The sequence below is a fragment of the Acanthochromis polyacanthus genome, chromosome 1 (assembly GCF_021347895.1).
Source record: "Acanthochromis polyacanthus isolate Apoly-LR-REF ecotype Palm Island chromosome 1, KAUST_Apoly_ChrSc, whole genome shotgun sequence".
NCBI lineage: Eukaryota > Metazoa > Chordata > Actinopteri > Pomacentridae > Acanthochromis > Acanthochromis polyacanthus.
Genome location: NC_067113.1, coordinates 36,609,324 through 36,629,399, shown reverse-complemented (window position 1 = coordinate 36,629,399; position 20,076 = coordinate 36,609,324). Strand labels below are relative to the sequence as shown.

Below are 20,076 nucleotides of genomic sequence, written 5' to 3'. Positions count from 1 at the left end.
CTCAGTTCAGGTTCTTCATCCAGCCCAGTCTGATCTCCAGTGGACCGAACCAGTAAAACCAGTAAAACCAGTAAAACCACAGCGGAATAACATATAAATAACCACAACTCCTTCATCAGCATCCATCCTCAGTTTATCATTTCCTCATTACAACTTCCAGATCACAGAGTGTCTACAAAGGAACACAACATTTAGTCACCTGGAACTGAACCATGGAGGATTTACTGGAGGATCACAACCACAGAAGAAGACAAAAAAAAAAAAAAAATGAGACACAAAACGAAAAAAAAAAACAAAGAACAATCTAGTATTTTACTTTCTGATCCAAACAACTTGTCATGGTCTAGAAATGATTTTAAATTTATAGTTTTACTAATTTACAATCTGCAGTTAATGTCTTCTCTGGAATTTTTACACTTTGAGGGATTGGACCCTCTGGAGGACCACTTTTGGCCCACGGGCCTCATGTTGGACCCTCTGGAGGACCACTTTAGGACCACGGGCCTCATGTTGGACCCTCTGAAGGACCACTTTTGGCCCACGGGCTTCATGTTGGACCCTCTGGAGGACCGCTTTTGGCCCACGGGCCTCATGTTGGACCCTCTGGAGGACCGCTTTTGGACCACGGGCCTCATGTTGGACCCTCTGGAGGACCGCTTTTGGACCACGGGCCTCATGTTGGACCCTCTGGAGGACCGCTTTTGGACCACGGGCCTCATGTTGGACCCTCTGGAGGACCGCATTTGGCCCACGGGCCTCATGTTGGACCCTCTGGAGGACCGCTTTTGGCCCACGGGCCTCATGTTGGACCCTCTGGAGGACCGCTTTTGGCCCACGGGCTTCATGTTGGACCCTCTGGAGGACCGCTTTTGGACCACGGGCCTCATGTTGGACCCTCTGGAGGACCGCTTTTGGACCACGGGCCTCATGTTGGACCCTCTGGAGGACCGCTTTTGGCCCACGGGCCTCATGTTGGACCCTCTGGAGGACCGCTTTTGGACCACGGGCCTCATGTTGGACCCTCTGGAGGACCGCTTTTGGCCCACGGGCCTCATGTTGGACCCTCTGGAGGACCGCTTTAGGACCACGGGCCTCATGTTGGACCCTCTGGAGGACCGCTTTTGGCCCACGGGCCTCATGTTGGACCCTCTGGAGGACCGCTTTTGGACCACGGGCCTCATGTTGGACCCTCTGGAGGACCGCTTTTGGCCCACGGGCCTCATGTTGGACCCTCTGGAGGACCGCTTTTGGCCCACGGGCCTCATGGTGGACCCTCTGGAGGACCGCTTTTGGACCACGGGCCTCATGTTGGACCCTCTGGAGGACCACTTTTGGCCCACGGGCCTCATGGTGGACCCTCTGGAGGACCACTTTTGGCCCACGGGCCTCATGGTGGACCCTCTGGAGGACCGCTTTTGGCCCACGGGCCTCATGGTGGACCCTCTGGAGGACCGCTTTTGGCCCACGGGCCTCATGGTGGACCCTCTGGAGGACCGCTTTTGGCCCACGGGCCTCATGGTGGACCCTCTGGAGGACCACTTTTGGCCCACGGGCCTCATGTTGGACCCTCTGGAGGACCACTTTTGGCCCACGGGCCTCATGTTGGACCCTCTGGAGGACCGCTTTTGGCCCACGGGCCTCATGGTGGACCCTCTGGAGGACCGCTTTTGGCCCACGGGCCTCATGGTGGACCCTCTGGAGGACCACTTTTGGCCCACGGGCCTCATGTTGGACCCTCTGGAGGACCGCTTTTGGCCCACGGGCCTCATGTTGGACCCTCTGGAGGACCACTTTTGGCCCACGGGCCTCATGGTGGACCCTCTGGAGGACCGCTTTTGGCCCACGGGCCTCATGTTGGACCCTCTGGAGGACCGCTTTTGGCCCACGGGCCTCATGGTGGACCCTCTGGAGGACCGCTTTTGGCCCACGGGCCTCATGTTGGACCCTCTGGAGGACCGCTTTTGGCCCACGGGCCTCATGGTGGACCCTCTGGAGGACCGCTTTTGGCCCACGGGCCTCATGGTGGACCCTCTGGAGGACCGCTTTTGGCCCACGGGCCTCATGTTGGACCCTCTGGAGGACCGCTTTTGGCCCACGGGCCTCATGTTGGACCCTCTGGAGGACCGCTTTTGGCCCACGGGCCTCATGGTGGACCCTCTGGAGGACCACTTTTGGCCCACGGGCCTCATGGTGGACCCTCTGGAGGACCGCTTTTGGCCCACGGGCCTCATGGTGGACCCTCTGGAGGACCGCTTTTGGCCCACGGGCCTCATGTTGGACCCTCTGGAGGACCGCTTTTGGCCCACGGGCCTCATGGTGGACCCTCTGGAGGACCACTTTTGGCCCACGGGCCTCATGGTGGACCCTCTGGAGGACCACTTTTGGACCACGGGCCTCATGGTGGACCCTCTGGAGGACCACTTTTGGACCACGGGCCTCATGGTGGACACCCCTGGTCTACAGTCAGAGGTATTTTAATATTACATATTCATATTTAGTCACTGGCACAATAAATCCAAGTCTTTAGGTTGATCACTCCTAAAAATCTGAGGAGTATTTCTGCGTTATTCAAAGAAAACCAGGATGAAGGTGAACAGACTCCAGTTTACTGAGATTCAGGATTAAAGACTGAACTCTGAGAAGAAGCGACTCTCCTCCTGTCCTGAACATCTGAGACCAGGTCCAGATTCCAGCCTGATGTCAGCAGACAGAAACATCAGAACATCAGAAATATCAGAAGTATCAGAATATCAGAACATCAGACAGCTGGAGGCAGCGGCCTAAAACTCAGACCCATCTAAAGGATCAACGACTGGAAGCAGAATGAAGATGTGTTCAGTCAGAGCAAACAGGAAACAGAACCTCCAGCAGCACAGAACCTAAAGAACCAACTGAAGAGGAGTTGGTTCCAGAAACACTAGTTTGACACATCTGAAGTCATTCTGACTGATTTAACATGTTTGAACGGTTTAGAGTCACTTCTTCTGTCTTTAATTGTTTCTGAGTCATTTCAGACTTTGTTCAGTAATTCTGGGAGATCTAAAGTCATTCTGATTCTGATCATTCTTTTTGTCATTTTGGACAAACTGTTAAATCATTTGGAGAAAATTCTTCTTTTTCAGACAAAACTTTGTTCATTTTTAGACAAACTTTAGTCTTAATATCATTAACCAGATCATTTCTGAGACGTTTTGAACGAGTTTGGAGTCACTTTAGGACAAAGTTTGAATCTCTAAAGTTTAAACTGAATTAAAGTCTGAACTAAAGTCTAAACCACACTAAACCAAACTAAACTAATATCAGTGTTGTTCTGTTCATAAACAGGAAGAAGGAAATGAAAGAATCTCCAGTCAGAAGCTTTTAATGAGACGTTAAACTGAAGAAGACAGAACAGAATCGCTTCTTTGAGACAACAACATGAAGATTAAATCTGAATAACTGATTCCTAAAAACCTGCAGGGCTTCAAAAAGACGTTTAATCTGAAAGGTTCATGTTCAGCATCCACCATAAACCAGATAAATAAGAACTTAAAACAAACTGACTCCATGTGCAGCTGAACGTCTGATGGATCTATCAGCTGCTGGTGACTGACAGCTGCTCTCCAACAGGCCCCGCCCTCCTACCAGCGGCTGCACCTGATTGGACAATGCTTCCTTGGAATTAAACCAACCATGCATGTGTGTGTGTGTGTGTGTGTGTGTGTGTGTGTGTGTGTGTGTGTGTGTGTGTGTGTGTGTCCATGCAGCTGTTCACCAGCCTGCAGCCTCATGCTAAGAATATCTGAGAGACTGTTACAGCAACACACACACAGTAACACACACACAGAGCTGTGTATGGTGTGTGTTACTGTGTGAAGGTCAGCAGCAGAGAGACGCATCAGAAATGTGATGCTCAAAGACAGAAACCAAGAAAAGAGCAGCAACAACACGATGAGGTCACAGGAGACACGATGAGGTCACAGGAGACACGATGAGGTCACAGGAGACACGATGAGGTCACAGGAGACACGATGAGGTCACAGACGCATCACTGTACGCCCGGATACATTAAACATGGCCGCCACCATCACGCCCTGCAGCACAGCAACATGACAACACAAACAGACAACAACACAACACAACTACACAACAACAGCTGACTGTGAGGCAGCGTGGGACTGAGCTGGAGTCTGGACAGAATGAGGCTGATTCAGGTCTGAAATAAACTCATCAGAACCTGCATCTGGACCAGAACCTGCATCTGGACCAGAACCAACGTCTGGTCTAGAACTAGAACCTCAGTCAGTCAGAAGGTTAGCCTAGGTTAGCATGAAGACTGGAACCCGGTTCTGTCCACGTTCACCAACAGCTGTTCTATGATCAGCTACAGTCTGGACGTTTATTTATTTATGAAATAATAATAAATCATCAGTGGGACTCTTTGAACTCTTAGTGGCCAAAGTTTAACCTGCTGACCTCAATGGAAGGAAACCAGAGCACTGCTGTCCTCCACTACTGATACCACAATATTTCTATTTTATGATGAAAACAAGAGAAACACAAATCAGCCACAAGGACACTGCAAATCAACTACAACCAGCCACACAGACAAACAACCACAAATAGACACAACAACCACAAATAGACACAACAACCACAAAAAGACACAACAACCACAAAAAGATACAAAACAACCACAAAAAGACACACAACAACCACAAAAAGACAGAACAACCACAAATAGACACAAAACAACCACAAAAAGACACAACAACCACAAAAAGACACAACAACCACAAAAAGATACAAAACAACCACAAAAGACACACAACAACCACAAAAAGACACAACAACCACAAATAGACACAACAACCACAAAAAGACACAACAACCACAAAAAGATACAAAACAACCACAAAAAGACACACAACAACCACAAAAAGACAGAACAACCACAAATAGACACAAAACAACCACAAAAAGACACAACAACCACAAAAAGACACAACAACCACAAAAAGATACAAAACAACCACAAAAAGACACAACAACCACAAAAAGATACAAAACAACCACAAATAGACACAAAACAACCACAAATAGACACAACAACCACAAAAAGACACAACAACCACAAAAAGACACAAAACAACCACAAATAGACACAAAACAACCACAAAAAGACAGAACAACCACAAAAAGACACAAAACAACCACAAAAAGACACAACAACCACAAAAAGACACAAAACAACCACAAATAGACACAAAACAACCACAAAAAGACACAACAACCACAAATAGACACAAAACAACCACAAATAGACACAACAACCACAAAAAGACACACAACAACCACAAATAAGACACAACAACCACAAAAAGACACAACAACCACAAAAAGATACAAAACAACCACAAAAAGACACACAACAACCACAAATAAGACACAACAACCACAAAAAGACACAACAACCACAAATAGACACAAAACAACCACAAATAGACACAACAACCACAAAAAGACACACAACAACCACAAATAGACACAACAACCACAAAAAGACACAACAACCACAAAAAGATACAAAACAACCACAAAAAGACACACAACAACCACAAATAGACACAAAACAACCACAAATAGACACAAAACAACCACAAAAAGACAGAACAACCACAAAAAGACACAAAACAACCACAAAAAGACACAACAACCACAAAAAGACACAAAACAACCACAAATAGACACAAAACAACCACAAAAAGACACAACAACCACAAATAGACACAAAACAACCACAAATAGACACAACAACCACAAAAAGACACACAACAACCACAAAAAGACACAACAACCACAAAAAGACAGAACAACCACAAAAAGACACACAACAACCACAAATAGACACAAAACAACCACAAATAGACACAACAACCACAAAAAGACACACAACAACCACAAATAGACACAAAACAACCACAAATAAGACACAACAACCACAAAAAGACAGAACAACCACAAAAGACACACAACAACCACAAATAGACACAAAACAACCACAAATAGACACAACAACCACAAAAAGACACACAACAACCACAAAAAGACACAACAACCACAAAAAGACACAAAACAACCACAAATAGACACAACAACCACAAAAAGACACAACAACCACAAAAAGACAGAACAACCACAAAAAGACACAAAACAACCACAAATAAGACACAACAACCACAAATAGACACAACAACCACAAAAAGACACACAACAACCACAAAAAGACACAACAACCACAAAAAGACACAAAACAACCACAAAAAGACACACAACAACCACAAATAGACACAAAACAACCACAAATAGACACAACAACCACAAATAGACACAAAACAACCACAAATAGACACAACAACCACAAAAAGACACACAACAACCACAAAAAGACACAACAACCACAAAAAGACAGAACAACCACAAAAAGACACACAACAACCACAAATAGACACAAAACAACCACAAATAGACACAACAACCACAAAAAGACACACAACAACCACAAATAGACACAAAACAACCACAAATAAGACACAACAACCACAAAAAGACAGAACAACCACAAAAAGACACACAACAACCACAAATAGACACAAAACAACCACAAATAGACACAACAACCACAAAAAGACACACAACAACCACAAAAAGACACAACAACCACAAAAAGACACAAAACAACCACAAATAGACAGAACAACCACAAAAAGACACAAAACAACCACAAATAAGACACAACAACCACAAATAGACACAACAACCACAAAAAGACACACAACAACCACAAAAAGACACAACAACCACAAATAGACACAAAACAACCACAAAAAGACACAACAACCACAAATAGACACAAAACAACCACAAATAGACACAACAACCACAAAAGACACACAACAACCACAAAAAGACACAACAACCACAAAAAGACAGAACAACCACAAAAAGACACACAACAACCACAAATAAGACACAACAACCACAAATAGACACAACAACCACAAAAAGACACACAACAACCACAAAAAGACACAACAACCACAAAAAGACACAAAACAACCACAAAAAGACAGAACAACCACAAAAAGACACAAAACAACCACAAATAAGACACAACAACCACAAAAAGACAGAACAACCACAAAAAGACACACAACAACCACAAATAGACACAAAACAACCACAAATAGACACAACAACCACAAAAAGACACACAACAACCACAAAAAGACACAACAACCACAAAAAGACACAAAACAACCACAAATAGACACAACAACCACAAAAAGACACAACAACCACAAAAAGACAGAACAACCACAAAAAGACACAAAACAACCACAAATAAGACACAACAACCACAAATAGACACAACAACCACAAAAAGACACACAACAACCACAAAAAGACACAACAACCACAAAAAGACACAAAACAACCACAAAAAGACACACAGCCAGACCGTGAACCTCCAGTGTTGGTTTCTCTTTGCTGTAATACAGAAAGTGAACCACTAGATGGCGCCATCAGCCAAAGAGTGAAGCTGCTTCCATCATTTATTTTTACTGCAGTAATTTTTGACTCTACTGTGTTTATCTACAGCTGGAGTTTCTGCATACAGTCTATAAAAACCAAAAAACATTTACAGCTCTAGATAAGATAAGATAATCCTTTATTGATCCCCAGAGGAGAAATTCAGGTATTGCAGGAGCACAGAGCAAGGACAAGGATACAAGGGGAGTAACTCTAGTTTCTTTATATAATTTAAAAATCATTTACAGCTCTATTTTCTTTATGTATTTAAAAAAATCATTTACAGCTCTAGTTTCTTTATATAATTTAAAAATCATTTACAGCTCTATTTTCTTTATGTATTTAAAAAAAATCATTTACAGCTCTAGTTTCTTTATATAATTTAAAAATCATTTACAGCTCTATTTTCTTTATGTATTTAAAAAAATCATTTACAGCTCTAGTTTCTTTATATAATTTTAAAATCATTTACAACTCTAGTTTTTTTATATAATCAATAGAAATAAAAATGATTCAGCTTCAGTTATTCTGTTCCTTTAAATCACAGCTGGCAGGTTTTAGCTTCATTTTCGCCAGTTTAAAAAAAAAATAAATGTATTTAAAATCCTGATTTTACATTAAAACACCAGAAATAATCATCTAATAATGATAATAATAATTTAACAGCAAAGCAGGAGACATATTTAAAGTACTGCATGAAGTACTTTTTATATTTTAACTGATTTTCATGATAATACTTTACTTCAGGAGCATTTTCAATGCAGGACTTTCCTGGTACTCCAGTACGTTTACAGTGTGTATTAGTACTTTTACAGTGTGTATTAGTACTTTTACAGTGTGTATTAGTAATTTTATAGGGAGTATTAATACTTTTACAGTGTGTATTAGTACTTTTACAGTGTGTATTAGTACTTTTACAACCCTAACCCTTTACATTTTGAGGGTGTCTGAAAACTTTTTTTCCACCTCTGTATAAACACACCAGAATCCTGATGGAACCTCTGAGTCACTGCTGCTAAAAATATCCTCATGGATGGATGGATGAATGGATGGATGAATGATGATGGATGGATGGATGGATGAATGGATGGATGGATGAATGGATGGATGAATGATGATGGATGGATGGATGGATGAATGGATGGATGAATGATGATGGATGGATGGATGGATGGATGGATGGATGGAAGGATGAATGATGGATGGATGGTGGATGAATGATGATGGATGGATGATGATGGATGGATGAATAGATGGCTATATCAATGAATGAATGATGATGGATGAATGGATGGATGAATGATGATGATGGATGGATGAATGGAGTTCCAGTAAAGTTTCTTCTGGTTGATTAAAGTGATGATGGAGTTCAGCAGAAGATCAAATCTAACAGTTTATTTCAGGTGTTCCAGCTTCATGAATCCAAACTGTTCTCCAGGTTCCTGATAAATGAGATCTTCACAAAAACTCCTGTTTGTTCTTCAGAGTCTCTGTTCAGGTCTTCATGGACAGAAACCCGTCAGACTGAAACTTTCTCTTTCTTTCTCATAAATTAATGAAGCTGAGAGTCGACGTCCAGACGCTGCAGTTATATAAAGACATCAGCTCCTCGTTATGTAACAGCAGAGCATCATGGGAAACTCACCCGAGGTCACAGCAGGGGATCAGCTGTTCACGAGGCTGAGCTGCATGTCTGCATCACTGCATGTCTGCATCACTGCATGTCTGCATGTCTGCATCACTGCATGTCTGCATCACTGCATGTCTGCATGTCTGCATCACTGCATGTCTGCATCACTGCATGTCTGCATCACTGCATGTCTGCATCACTGCATGTCTGCATCACTGCATGTCTGTATCACTGCATGTCTGCATCACTGCATGTCTGCATCACTGCATGTCTGCATGTCTGCATCACTGCATGTCTGCATCACTGCATGTCTGCATGTCTGCATCACTGCATGTCTGCATCACTGCATGTCTGCATCACTGCATGTCTGCATCACTGCATGTCTGCATCACTGCATGTCTGTATCACTGCATGTCTGCATCACTGCATGTCTGCATCACTGCATGTCTGCATGTCTGCATCACTGCATGTCTGCATGTCTGCATCACTGCATGTCTGCATCACTGCATGTCTGCATCACTGCATGTCTGCATGTCTGCATCACTGCATGTCTGCATCACTGCATGTCTGTATCACTGCATGTCTGCATCACTGCATGTCTGCATGTCTGTATCACTGCATGTCTGCATCACTGCATGTCTGTATCACTGCATGTCTGCATCACTGCATGTCTGCATCACTGCATGTCTGTATCACTGCATGTCTGCATCACTGCATGTCTGCATCACTGCATGTCTGCATGTCTGTATCACTGCATGTCTGCATCACTGCATGTCTGCATCACTGCATGTCTGCATGTCTGTATCACTGCATGTCTGCATGTCTGTATCACTGCATGTCTGTATCACTGCATGTCTGCATCACTGCATGTCTGCATCACTGCATGTCTGCATGTCTGTATCACTGCATGTCTGTATCACTGCATGTCTGTATCACTGCATGTCTGCATCACTGCATGTCTGCATCACTGCATGTCTGTATCACTGCATGTCTGTATCACTGCATGTCTGTATCACTGCATGTCTGCATCACTGCATGTCTGTATCACTGCATGTCTGCATCACTGCATGTCTGCATGTCTGTATCACTGCATGTCTGCATCACTGCATGTCTGTATCACTGCATGTCTGCATCACTGCATGTCTGCATCACTGCATGTCTGTATCACTGCATGTCTGTATCACTGCATGTCTGTATCACTGCATGTCTGCATCACTGCATGTCTGCATCACTGCATGTCTGCATCACTGCATGTCTGCATCACTGCATGTCTGCATGTCTGAACCATGCTGCTGCCTCTGGACTCCTGAAGACAAACACTGGAGCTTCTGGAACGAATACAGACACTTTCCTTCATGCTTCACTTCAGAACATTTTCAGTTCTTCAGGAACCAAATCAGGACAAACATCAGCTGCAGGATCTGAGTTTTTAGCTGCTGGAAGATTTAAAAGATCCAAATCTGGAAACTGGTCAGCTTTCTGTACTCGGGTTTCAGGTTTCAGGTTCCTTTGTCAGGTTTCAGGTTTCTTCACTCGTCTCCTTCTGAGTATTTTTCTGCTGATTAAACATCTAAAAGATGTACAAATGAATCAGAATCATCTCTGCAGATATCAGATTAAAACTGGTTCCACAGTCAAACTGCAGCAGGATCAGCATGTTTAAATAAACCAGTAATTATGTTAATGAGCATCCAGACCAGAACCAATCAGGAACAGACTTCCTCCTCTGGAATCAAACCTTCTCTACTGAGCTCATCACAAGTTTCATGAATCAGCAACGCAGCAGCCAATCACTGTGTAGGAGGTTCAAAAATCATCAGACTCAGAGATGTTTGGATCAGAATCAGCAGATCCATCAGCAGAAGAACAGTTGTCTCCATGAAGAAACCCCATGAAGAAGCTCCATTAAGAACCTCTATGAAGAATCCCCATGAAGAAGCTCCATGAAGAACCTCTATGAAGAATCCCCATTAAGAATCTCCATTAAGAAGCTCCATTAAGAAGCTCCATTAAGAAGATCCATGTTTACCTTCAGCTGCACCAGGTGGACGTCCACGTGTCGGTTGTCTCCATCTTGTCCCACAGAGTGAGAAAGCTGAGTGACCCTATCGCTGGTGGCCTTCAGCCACTTCTCGATCTCCGGCAGGTGAAGGACCACCTTCCAGTCGGCTCCGGTGTGGAGAGGAGGAGGTTTCTTCATCCTGGAAGAAGATGGAGATCATCAACCAGGAAACATGAACATGGAGGATCAGAGTGAGAAACCTCCTAAAAACCTTTTCAGACCTTCACATCTACAGACTCTCTGAGCTTCTACTGCCTGGAATGTTTCTGCTGTAGATGGTTTTATGGGTCTCAGTGGAAATTAAATTAGGTAACAGTTCTAGTGTTTGGTACGGTAGCCCTGGTTGGTTTTAACAGTCACACTAACCCGAATGGTAATATTGTTGATGTTGTTGTTGTTGTGTGTCTAGCCCTCATGATGTTGTTGTTGTTGTTGTGTTATTGTGATGTTGTTGTTGTGTGTCTAACCCTCATGTTGTTGTGTTGTTGTTGTTGTTGTGTGTCTAACCCTCATGTTGTTGTGTTGTTGTTGTTGTTGTGTGTCTAACCCTCATGTTGTTGTGTTGTTGTTGTTGTTGTGTGTCTAACCCTCATGTTGTTGTGTTGTTGTTGTTGTTGTGTGTCTAACCCTCATGTTGTTGTGTTGTTACCTCCGCCAGGAGGTTATGTAATCACCGGAGTTTGTTTGTCTGTCTGTCCGTCTGTGTGTGTGTGTGTGTGTGTGTGTGTGTGTGTGTGTGTGTGTGTGTGTGTGTGTGTGTGTGTGTGTGTCTGTTTGTCTGTTAACAGCATAACTCAAAAAGTCATGGACGGATTTTCACCAAATTTTTACAGGATGTCCGGAAGAGCACGAGTAAGAATCGATTAGATTTTGGAGGTGATCCGAATCACCGTCTGGATCCAGGAATTTTTTGAAGGTCGAAGGACAATTGAGAGATGACCTCCAGGCGGCCAGGCGGCCGCAACTCGTGCTCTTCCGGACATCCTGTAAAAATTTGGTGAAAATCTGTCCATGACTTTTTGAGTTATGCTGTTAACAGACAGACAGACAGACAGACACACGCACGGACACACAGATGGACAGACAGACAAACGGGATGGCGGAGGTATGCGCTCTCCGAGTGCTTTTCTAGTTGTTGTTGTTGTTGTTGTTGTAGTGTCTAATCCTCATGTTGTTGTTGTGTTGTTGTTGTGTTGTTGTTGTTGTTGTTGTGTTACCTCCTGGAGGCATCTCTTCCCTCCTGGGTTCCTCCCCCAGACAGGCTGCCTCTGCTGGGCTCTGAACCCGACAGCGAGGCTCCGTCCTCGGGCTGCTCCAGGTCCATGAGGGGGGCGGAGCTGATGGAGGCAGGGCAGGTGGAGGTGTCCGGTGTTACCGGGGTAACGGAGGTGAGCATCGGAGACGGAGGCTCCGGTGCGATAGGAGAGAGAACATCGAGGCTCATGTTAGCGGGACAGAAGATTCCTAATGTGGACGGACGAGTCTTATTGGACAGAACTGGAGACAGAAAGACAAAAACACAGACCAAGAGTCAGAAAAGTCCAGGATCTGTCCAACCTAAACCCTTTATAGTTATCAATACCGCGGCTAACCCTTTATAGTTATCAATACAGCAGCTAATGCTAATGCTAACCCTGTCAACACTCAGCTCCATCAGTGATTCATAGATGATCTTCTACTACATGTTTACCGTTAGTTTGTTAGAAACTCTTGTCTACAGGATTCATTGTGTTCTTCACTGTGGAACGACAATAAAGGAAGTTTTCTCTCACTGAATCTGATTCTGACAGGAGGAGGCTGGTCACCTGCTGATCATCACCTAGTCAAAGGTCGGTTCTTCTGCTCAAACAAGATGAATCACAGGTACTGAGTCATCATAAATGTTATCTGCATGCCACTACATATTCAGCTTGCTGAGGTCGGACAATAAAGATCAGATATCATCATATAAAGTCAGGTTAGATCCATAGAGACAAACACAGAGTCAGAACAACATGATTCTACTTCTGTGACTTCAACCTGTAATCATTAACTCAGATGGAGAATGATGGAAACCTGGAAGTCTTTCAAGGATATCAAGGTTATAACAGTTTATGGATAAGAATTTATTACCTCTGACCAGAAGACGACGAGGAAATAAAGTCTGTTAAATAAAAAACTAACAGCAGCAGCGTCACAGACAAACACCAGAACACTGGATCACTGGATCACTGCTTTAACACACTGTGGACTTCCAGAAACCTCTTCCTGACCCGTGAGCTGAAATGTCTGGACGGTTTGAGGAGAACCTGAAGTGTCCCATCTGTTATGAGATCTTTACAGAACCCGTCATCCTGCTGTGCACCCACAGTTTCTGCAGAACCTGCTGGAGACGCTGTTGGCAGACGAACCCAGACCACACATGTCCCGTCTGTAAGACAGTGTCCGACTTGTATGATCCACCTCTGAACCTGGCCCTGAGGAACCTGTGTGAGGACTTCAAACTGGACCAAACTGAGAGGGTCTGTGCAGATCCTGAAGCTCTCTGCAGCCTCCACAGTCAGAGCCTCAACCTGTTCTGTCAGAACCACCAGCAGACCATCTGCCTCGTCTGACTCAAGGCTACACAGAAACCACGACTTCATCCCCGTCAATGAGGCTGCAGACGAACTCAGGACGATTCTGAGGGATCTGCTGGAGCCTCTGAAGGAGAAACAAAAGCTCTACAAGAAAATCAAACACAACTTTGACCAAACAGCAGAAAACATCAAAGTTCAAGAAGAAGATGCAGAGCAGCAGATTAAAGACGTCTTCTCAACCCTGCAGAAATTTCTGGAAACAGAGAAGAAGGTTCGACTGGAGGCCCTGAGGCAGGAGAAGCAGCAGAAGACCGAGGAGGTGGAGAAGAAGAGTGAAGCTGTGAGCACAAAGATCTCAGCTCTGTCATTCACCATCAGCAGCATTGAGCAGAACCTCAGCGCTGCAGACGTTCCGTTCCTTCACAGCTACAGCAGAACAGCTCAGAGAGCCCAGCAGGTTCTGTTGGAGGTTCCTGATCAGAGCCCTGGAGCTCTGATGGATCTGGACAAACACCTCCACCATTATCAGCAGGATGAAGGAGAACATCTCCCCCACCTTCAGCCTTCGGCAGCCAAAACCCAAAAGTAGAGCTTCAGAAATCACCAGAATATTGCAGGCACGTCAACCAGCAGACTTAGAGAGTGTGAGGAACATCTACCATCTACTAAACCACTCTGTCCTAAAATCAGTAAAGAAGAGGTCCTGTATGAACCCAACGCTGTATCTCATCTACTGACTGTAATTTAAAACATTACATGTAGCCTCCTCTAAAGCACAGAGCTGATGGAAACTATGAGCTGAAGAACAAATAAACTGTAAATATGTTAGAACCAGTGGTGTAGTCTACGTGATACGCAGCTATACGCCGTATACTCACTAGAAAAGGTCCCGAATTTTCATATAACCACTTAGAAATGTGTAAACACATGTATCAGTAAGTTTTTTGACATAACGTTCACTTTCCCGTTCATAAATTCATCTTCTCAGTGTCAGGAAGCGGTGAAGCTGGATGGGGGGGGGGAAGGTGTCTGGCTGAGAACAGGACTCACTAAAGGCCGACCATGGTCCAGATCTGGACCCAGACGCCGTCTATATGGGTGTAAATTTGACAGGTCGCTTCTATTTTACCGGTGCAGCTTTCCAGTGTTTATCATTGGTCTATCGGCTCAGAAACACACAGACCAATTATGTACGAGTTCAGGCATCCCACGTGATGCTGCTCAGTTTATGAAGTCTCTGAATCGCATCGCCGCTCTGCCTTCAAAAACCAGCTGAGAGAAAAACAGGAAAAATGTGTTAAATCACTTTTCTAAATGTGTTTCTAAAAATAAATTTAGAAATGTTTAAAACATCATTCTTGGCTTTTAAATGGTGGAATTTAGGATTTAGAAAAGATCCAATTTTAAAAAGAGGTGTTTCACACCTGCAGGTTTGGAGTTTCAGAAGGTTCAAGATTGGTTTACTTTGATCTAATTAACTTCATATTAATGCTTTTTTAGTAAATAAATCAATCAGTCTGTGTTTCAGCTCACCTGACAGGTCATCACTATACCTGTAGAATTACCTGCAGCAGCTTTATTTAAATCACTTTCCAGAATAAAACACCACAGACTGACCTTCACCAAGTTCAGCTGCTGAACTGATTTGGTTTTAGTTTGGAGGAACTAATAAACAGGAAGGAGGTGATCAGACCTGATATTTAGTGTTTCTAACCTTTATTTCCATTGTTGGATAAACTGATCATCTGTTTGGTCTCTAAGATGTCAGAAAACTGTAAATAATGTGAATAAATGCAGCATATTGGTGAGCTACATATTTATTCCATTCTGTGGCTCCATCTATGTTCTGAGCTGTTTATCTCTGGTTGTGTTGCTGTAAATGTCCTTCTTCTGGTCAGTCTGTGATTCCAGTCATGTCAAACTGTGAATAAATAACAGAATAATTCATCAATGTTTAACCGGCTTAGGGAACCATGTTGTCAGCTTTTATTTTGGAACTTCCTGTTGATAAGAGACTAATTAAGAAGCAGTCGGTTCACATTGCTCTCTGGCAGGAGTTAATGATTCAGTGTCCAGGTGAATACAGCTGTGGACCGACACCTGGCTAATCAACGATAAAAATCTGGAGCCTGAACTCAGCTCCTGCTGGTAGAGGCTCAGGTCCCTTGCAAACTTGTTCCTCATAGGGGCGGCATGGCTCAGTGGGTAGAGTGGCCGTCTTGCAACCGGAGGGTTGCTGGTTCGATCCTTGGCCCGTCGTGCTCATGTCGAGGTGTCCCTGAGTAAGACACCTAACCCCTAATTGCTCCTGGTGGGTCGTGGTTAGCGCCTTGCATGGCAGCTTCCTCCATCAATGTGAGAATGTGACGTATCATGTAAAGTGCTTTGGGTACCTTGCAGGTATAATAAAGCGCTATATAAATACAGACCATTTACCATTCATGTCAAACCTTCTACTAATTCTAGTTTTCATGGCCTGCACTCTCTGCAGAGGACGTGTTGGGAAAGGACATGTCTACACCGTCTCCACCCTCATCATCATCTGATGAGGATGTAGGATCCTATTCCAGACGGCTGGTATAGGCCACCGCCTCACTACAATTTTGCCAACATTGCCGCCTCACTGGTCCATGCCAAAAAAAAAAAAAAAAAAACGGAACGCACCAAGCCACCAGAGCTGTCATTTTTAACTCTGCGGGTCCGCCGGCTGCTCTCCCCGGTCACAGACTGCTCAGACTCCCCGGCTGGCTAGCTATCCCCCGCTAGCTGGTCGGCTAACACCTGCCGCTCCTCGCCGCTCGTCTGCCCGGGACAAACCGCACTCCCCCCACCCCCCCCGTTGGCCCTTGCCTACATCCCACCGCCTCACATCCATTTCAACCTAGGGGAAACACTGCACTCTTATGGCCGTTCCCACCATACACATTCCAAAGTATATCTTGGTGTCTACTCTCGAAGTAGACACCGACTCGCCGACTCAGATTCCGACTGAGGCCCGCTGAGCCGGTGCCACTACCTTCCAAACCAAGGAGGCTCTGATCATACCTGAACCCTACTTCTTAGTATTTTTGGTCGTTCTGTTCAGTCTTAGTTTTAGTCGGTATAGTTTGTTCCGTTAGTTGTTATCTGTTGTTAGTTTAGAGTTCTGTTTAGCTCTTACTTAAATCCCTTAGTTTTTACCTGGACTTTGGTTGTGTAGTTTCTGCTCAGTTCTGTTTCTTTGATCTGTTGTTTAGTAATAAAGGTCTTTGTCTCTTGACCTTCCTCTCCTGGACTGTGTGTTCAAACCTCAGCTCTGTGTTCATGTGTGTTTCCATTGCTGTTATCATTAAATTCATTTAGTAAACATGTATAAGTGAAATTAAACCTTTTTCTCCTGAACTTTATGAACAAAATGATCAGTAATTATGAATACTGACCTTAATTAGACATTCTAACTGAGATGTTTTCTGTTGCCTCTTTATCTGCAGGTGTTTCAGGTAGCTACGGCTAACGGAATCACTGCAGGTGTTTCAGGTAGCTACGGCTAACGGAATCCCTGCAGGTGTTTCAGGTAGCTACGGCTAACGGAATCACTGCAGGTGTTTCAGGTAGCTACGGCTAACGGAATCCCTGCAGGTGTTTCAGGTAGCTACGGCTAACGGAATCCCTGCAGGTGTTTCAGGTAGCTACGGCTAACGGAATCACTGCAGGTGTTTCAGGTAGCTACGGCTAACGGAATCCCTGCAGGTGTTTCAGGTAGCTACGGCTAACGGAATCCCTGCAGGTGTTTCAGGTAGCTACGGCTAACGGAATCACTGCAGGTGTTTCAGGTAGCTACGGCTAACGGAATCCCTGCAGGTGTTTCAGGTAGCTACGGCTAACGGAATCCCTGCAGGTGTTTCAGGTAGCTACGGCTAACGGAATCCCTGCAGGTGTTTCAGGTAGCTACGGCTAACGGAATCACTGCAGGTGTTTCAGGTAGCTACGGCTAACGGAATCCCTGCAGGTGTTTCAGGTAGCTACGGCTAACGGAATCCCTGCAGGTGTTTCAGGTAGCTACGGCTAACGGAATCCCTGCAGGTGTTTCAGGTAGCTACGGCTAACGGAATCGCTGCAGGTGTTTCAGGTAGCTACGGCTAACGGAATCCCTGCAGGTGTTTCAGATAGCTACGGCTAACGGAATCCCTGCAGGTGTTTCAGGTAGCTACGGCTAACGGAATCCCTGCAGGTGTTTCAGGTAGCTACGGCTAACGGAATCCCTGCAGGTGTTTCAGGTAGCTACGGCTAACGGAATCCCTGCAGGTGTTTCAGGTAGCTACGGCTAACGGAATCGCTGCAGGTGTTTCAGGTAGCTACGGCTAACGGAATCCCTGCAGGTGTTTCAGATAGCTACGGCTAACGGAATCCCTGCAGGTGTTTCAGGTAGCTACGGCTAACGGAATCCCTGCAGGTGTTTCAGGTAGCTACGGCTAACGGAATCACTGCAGGTGTTTCAGGTAGCTACGGCTAACGGAATCCCTGCAGGTGTTTCAGGTAGCTACGGCTAACGGAATCCCTGCAGGTGTTTCAGGTAGCTACGGCTAACGGAATCCCTGCAGGTGTTTCAGGTAGCTACGGCTAACAGAATCACTGCAGGTGTTTCAGGTAGCTACGGCTAACAGAATCACTGCAGGTGTTTCAGGTAGCTACGGCTAACAGAATCACTGCAGGTGTGACTACAGAGGTACTACAACAACAGAGTTATAATAACTCTGTGGTTATAATAAGTGTGTTATAGGTCTGCTGCTACATGTAAAAAAGTTTTCTCAGAATCTGAGGAGTTGCAGAAACACTCATCAGAAACCACAGACTGGACTGAAAACAGCCTTTAAACCAGAAAACCAGTAAACCAGTTAAGATAGGAACCAGTAAACATATAAACTAGTAAAGACATAAACCAGTACACCTTAAAACTTTTAAACCAGTAAAACAGTAAAGGTGTAAACTCTACCTGGATCCCAGCAGTAATAAATCCGTTCTGTCTCAGAGGAAAGTTCAAACTTTGGAGGTAAAAACATTTCCCATAAATCCAGCAGATCTTCCTCCTGTTTCGGTTTAAACTGATCCCAGACCAGAACTAAAGCAGCTGATTGTTAGTGTGTGTCTCTGACTGGTACTGAACTCACCAGCTCCTACATCAGACAGACGTCATGTTTAATTCATGATTGATTCATGATTAATTTATGATTCTGGGAATAAATGTGCAGCTGAGCATCTGCAGGTTTCATTAGGAGGAACAGGAAATAAAACCGGAAACATGAACTTTAACAGGAAATAAAACCGGAAACCTGAACTTTAACAGGAAATAAAACCGGAAACATGAACTTTAGCAGGAAATAAAACCGGAAACCTGAACTTTAACAGGAAATGAAACTGGAAACATGAACTTTAACAGGAAATAAAACCGGAAACCTGAACTTTAACAGGAAATAAAACCGGAAACATGAACTTTAACAGGAAATAAAACCGGAAACCTGAACTTTAACAGGAAATGAAACCGGAAACATGAACTTTAACAGGAAATAAAACCGGAAACCTGAACTTTAACAGGAAATGAAACCGGAAACATGAACTTTAACAGGAAATAAAACCGGAAAACTGAACTTTAACAAGAAATAAAACCGGAAACATGAACTTTAACAGGAAATAAAACTAAACCTGCAGAAAGATGAACTTTAACAGCAAAAATAGTTAAATCTTAACCACAAAACTAACTGCCTGCACTGGATCCTCCACAACCAGAACCTCCAGAACCAGAACCAAGACCAGACCTGAAGAACCTCCAGCTGATGAAATCATGTAGAATTAAAGCAGATTTTACTTTATCTAGTTTTAGTTTTTACACTTTTACTTCCTGTCTGTAGATTTTTCTGTCAATAAAACTCAAAGAATAAAACCTTCAGTGTTTTTAATTATTCTTTATAATGATTGATCTGCTATTAATTATTAATCAGCTCTAATTCATTAACAGACAAGAGACTGAGAACTCAAGGAAAACATTTAAGTACTTTAGAGTACTTCACAGTAGTTTCTGTGGTTTTCTGAACTCTTCTGTTCTTGAGTTCGTCTCTGGTTTCAGTTTAAAGACGTAGAGTTAAAAGAAAAGGAATAAAAAGATCCTTAGAGGGATTATTAGTCTGACTAACTTCACAACAAACTGTCCTGTGACTGGACGAGACAACAACACACCGTCCTGTGACTGGTTGTCTAACAGAAGATCGTGTCATGTGACG

The 20,076-nt window shown here is 44.1% G+C and overlaps 1 protein-coding gene across 1 annotated transcript in view; it reads right to left on the bottom strand.

Annotated features, from left to right (window-relative positions):
* The window catches only part of akap6 (A kinase (PRKA) anchor protein 6), a 176,834-nt gene extending 157,901 nt beyond the window's left edge, over positions 1-18,933 (bottom strand). The window contains exons 1-3 of the mRNA XM_051947550.1: positions 18,795-18,933; positions 12,482-12,761; positions 11,232-11,403 (exon numbers count right to left, since the gene is read on the bottom strand). Of these exons, the coding sequence (XP_051803510.1) occupies positions 11,232-11,403; positions 12,482-12,761; positions 18,795-18,861 (519 nt within the window). The 5' untranslated portion in view covers positions 18,862-18,933. The remainder of the gene's footprint in view (positions 1-11,231; positions 11,404-12,481; positions 12,762-18,794) is intronic.
* Positions 18,934-20,076: the final 1,143 nt, after the last annotated feature.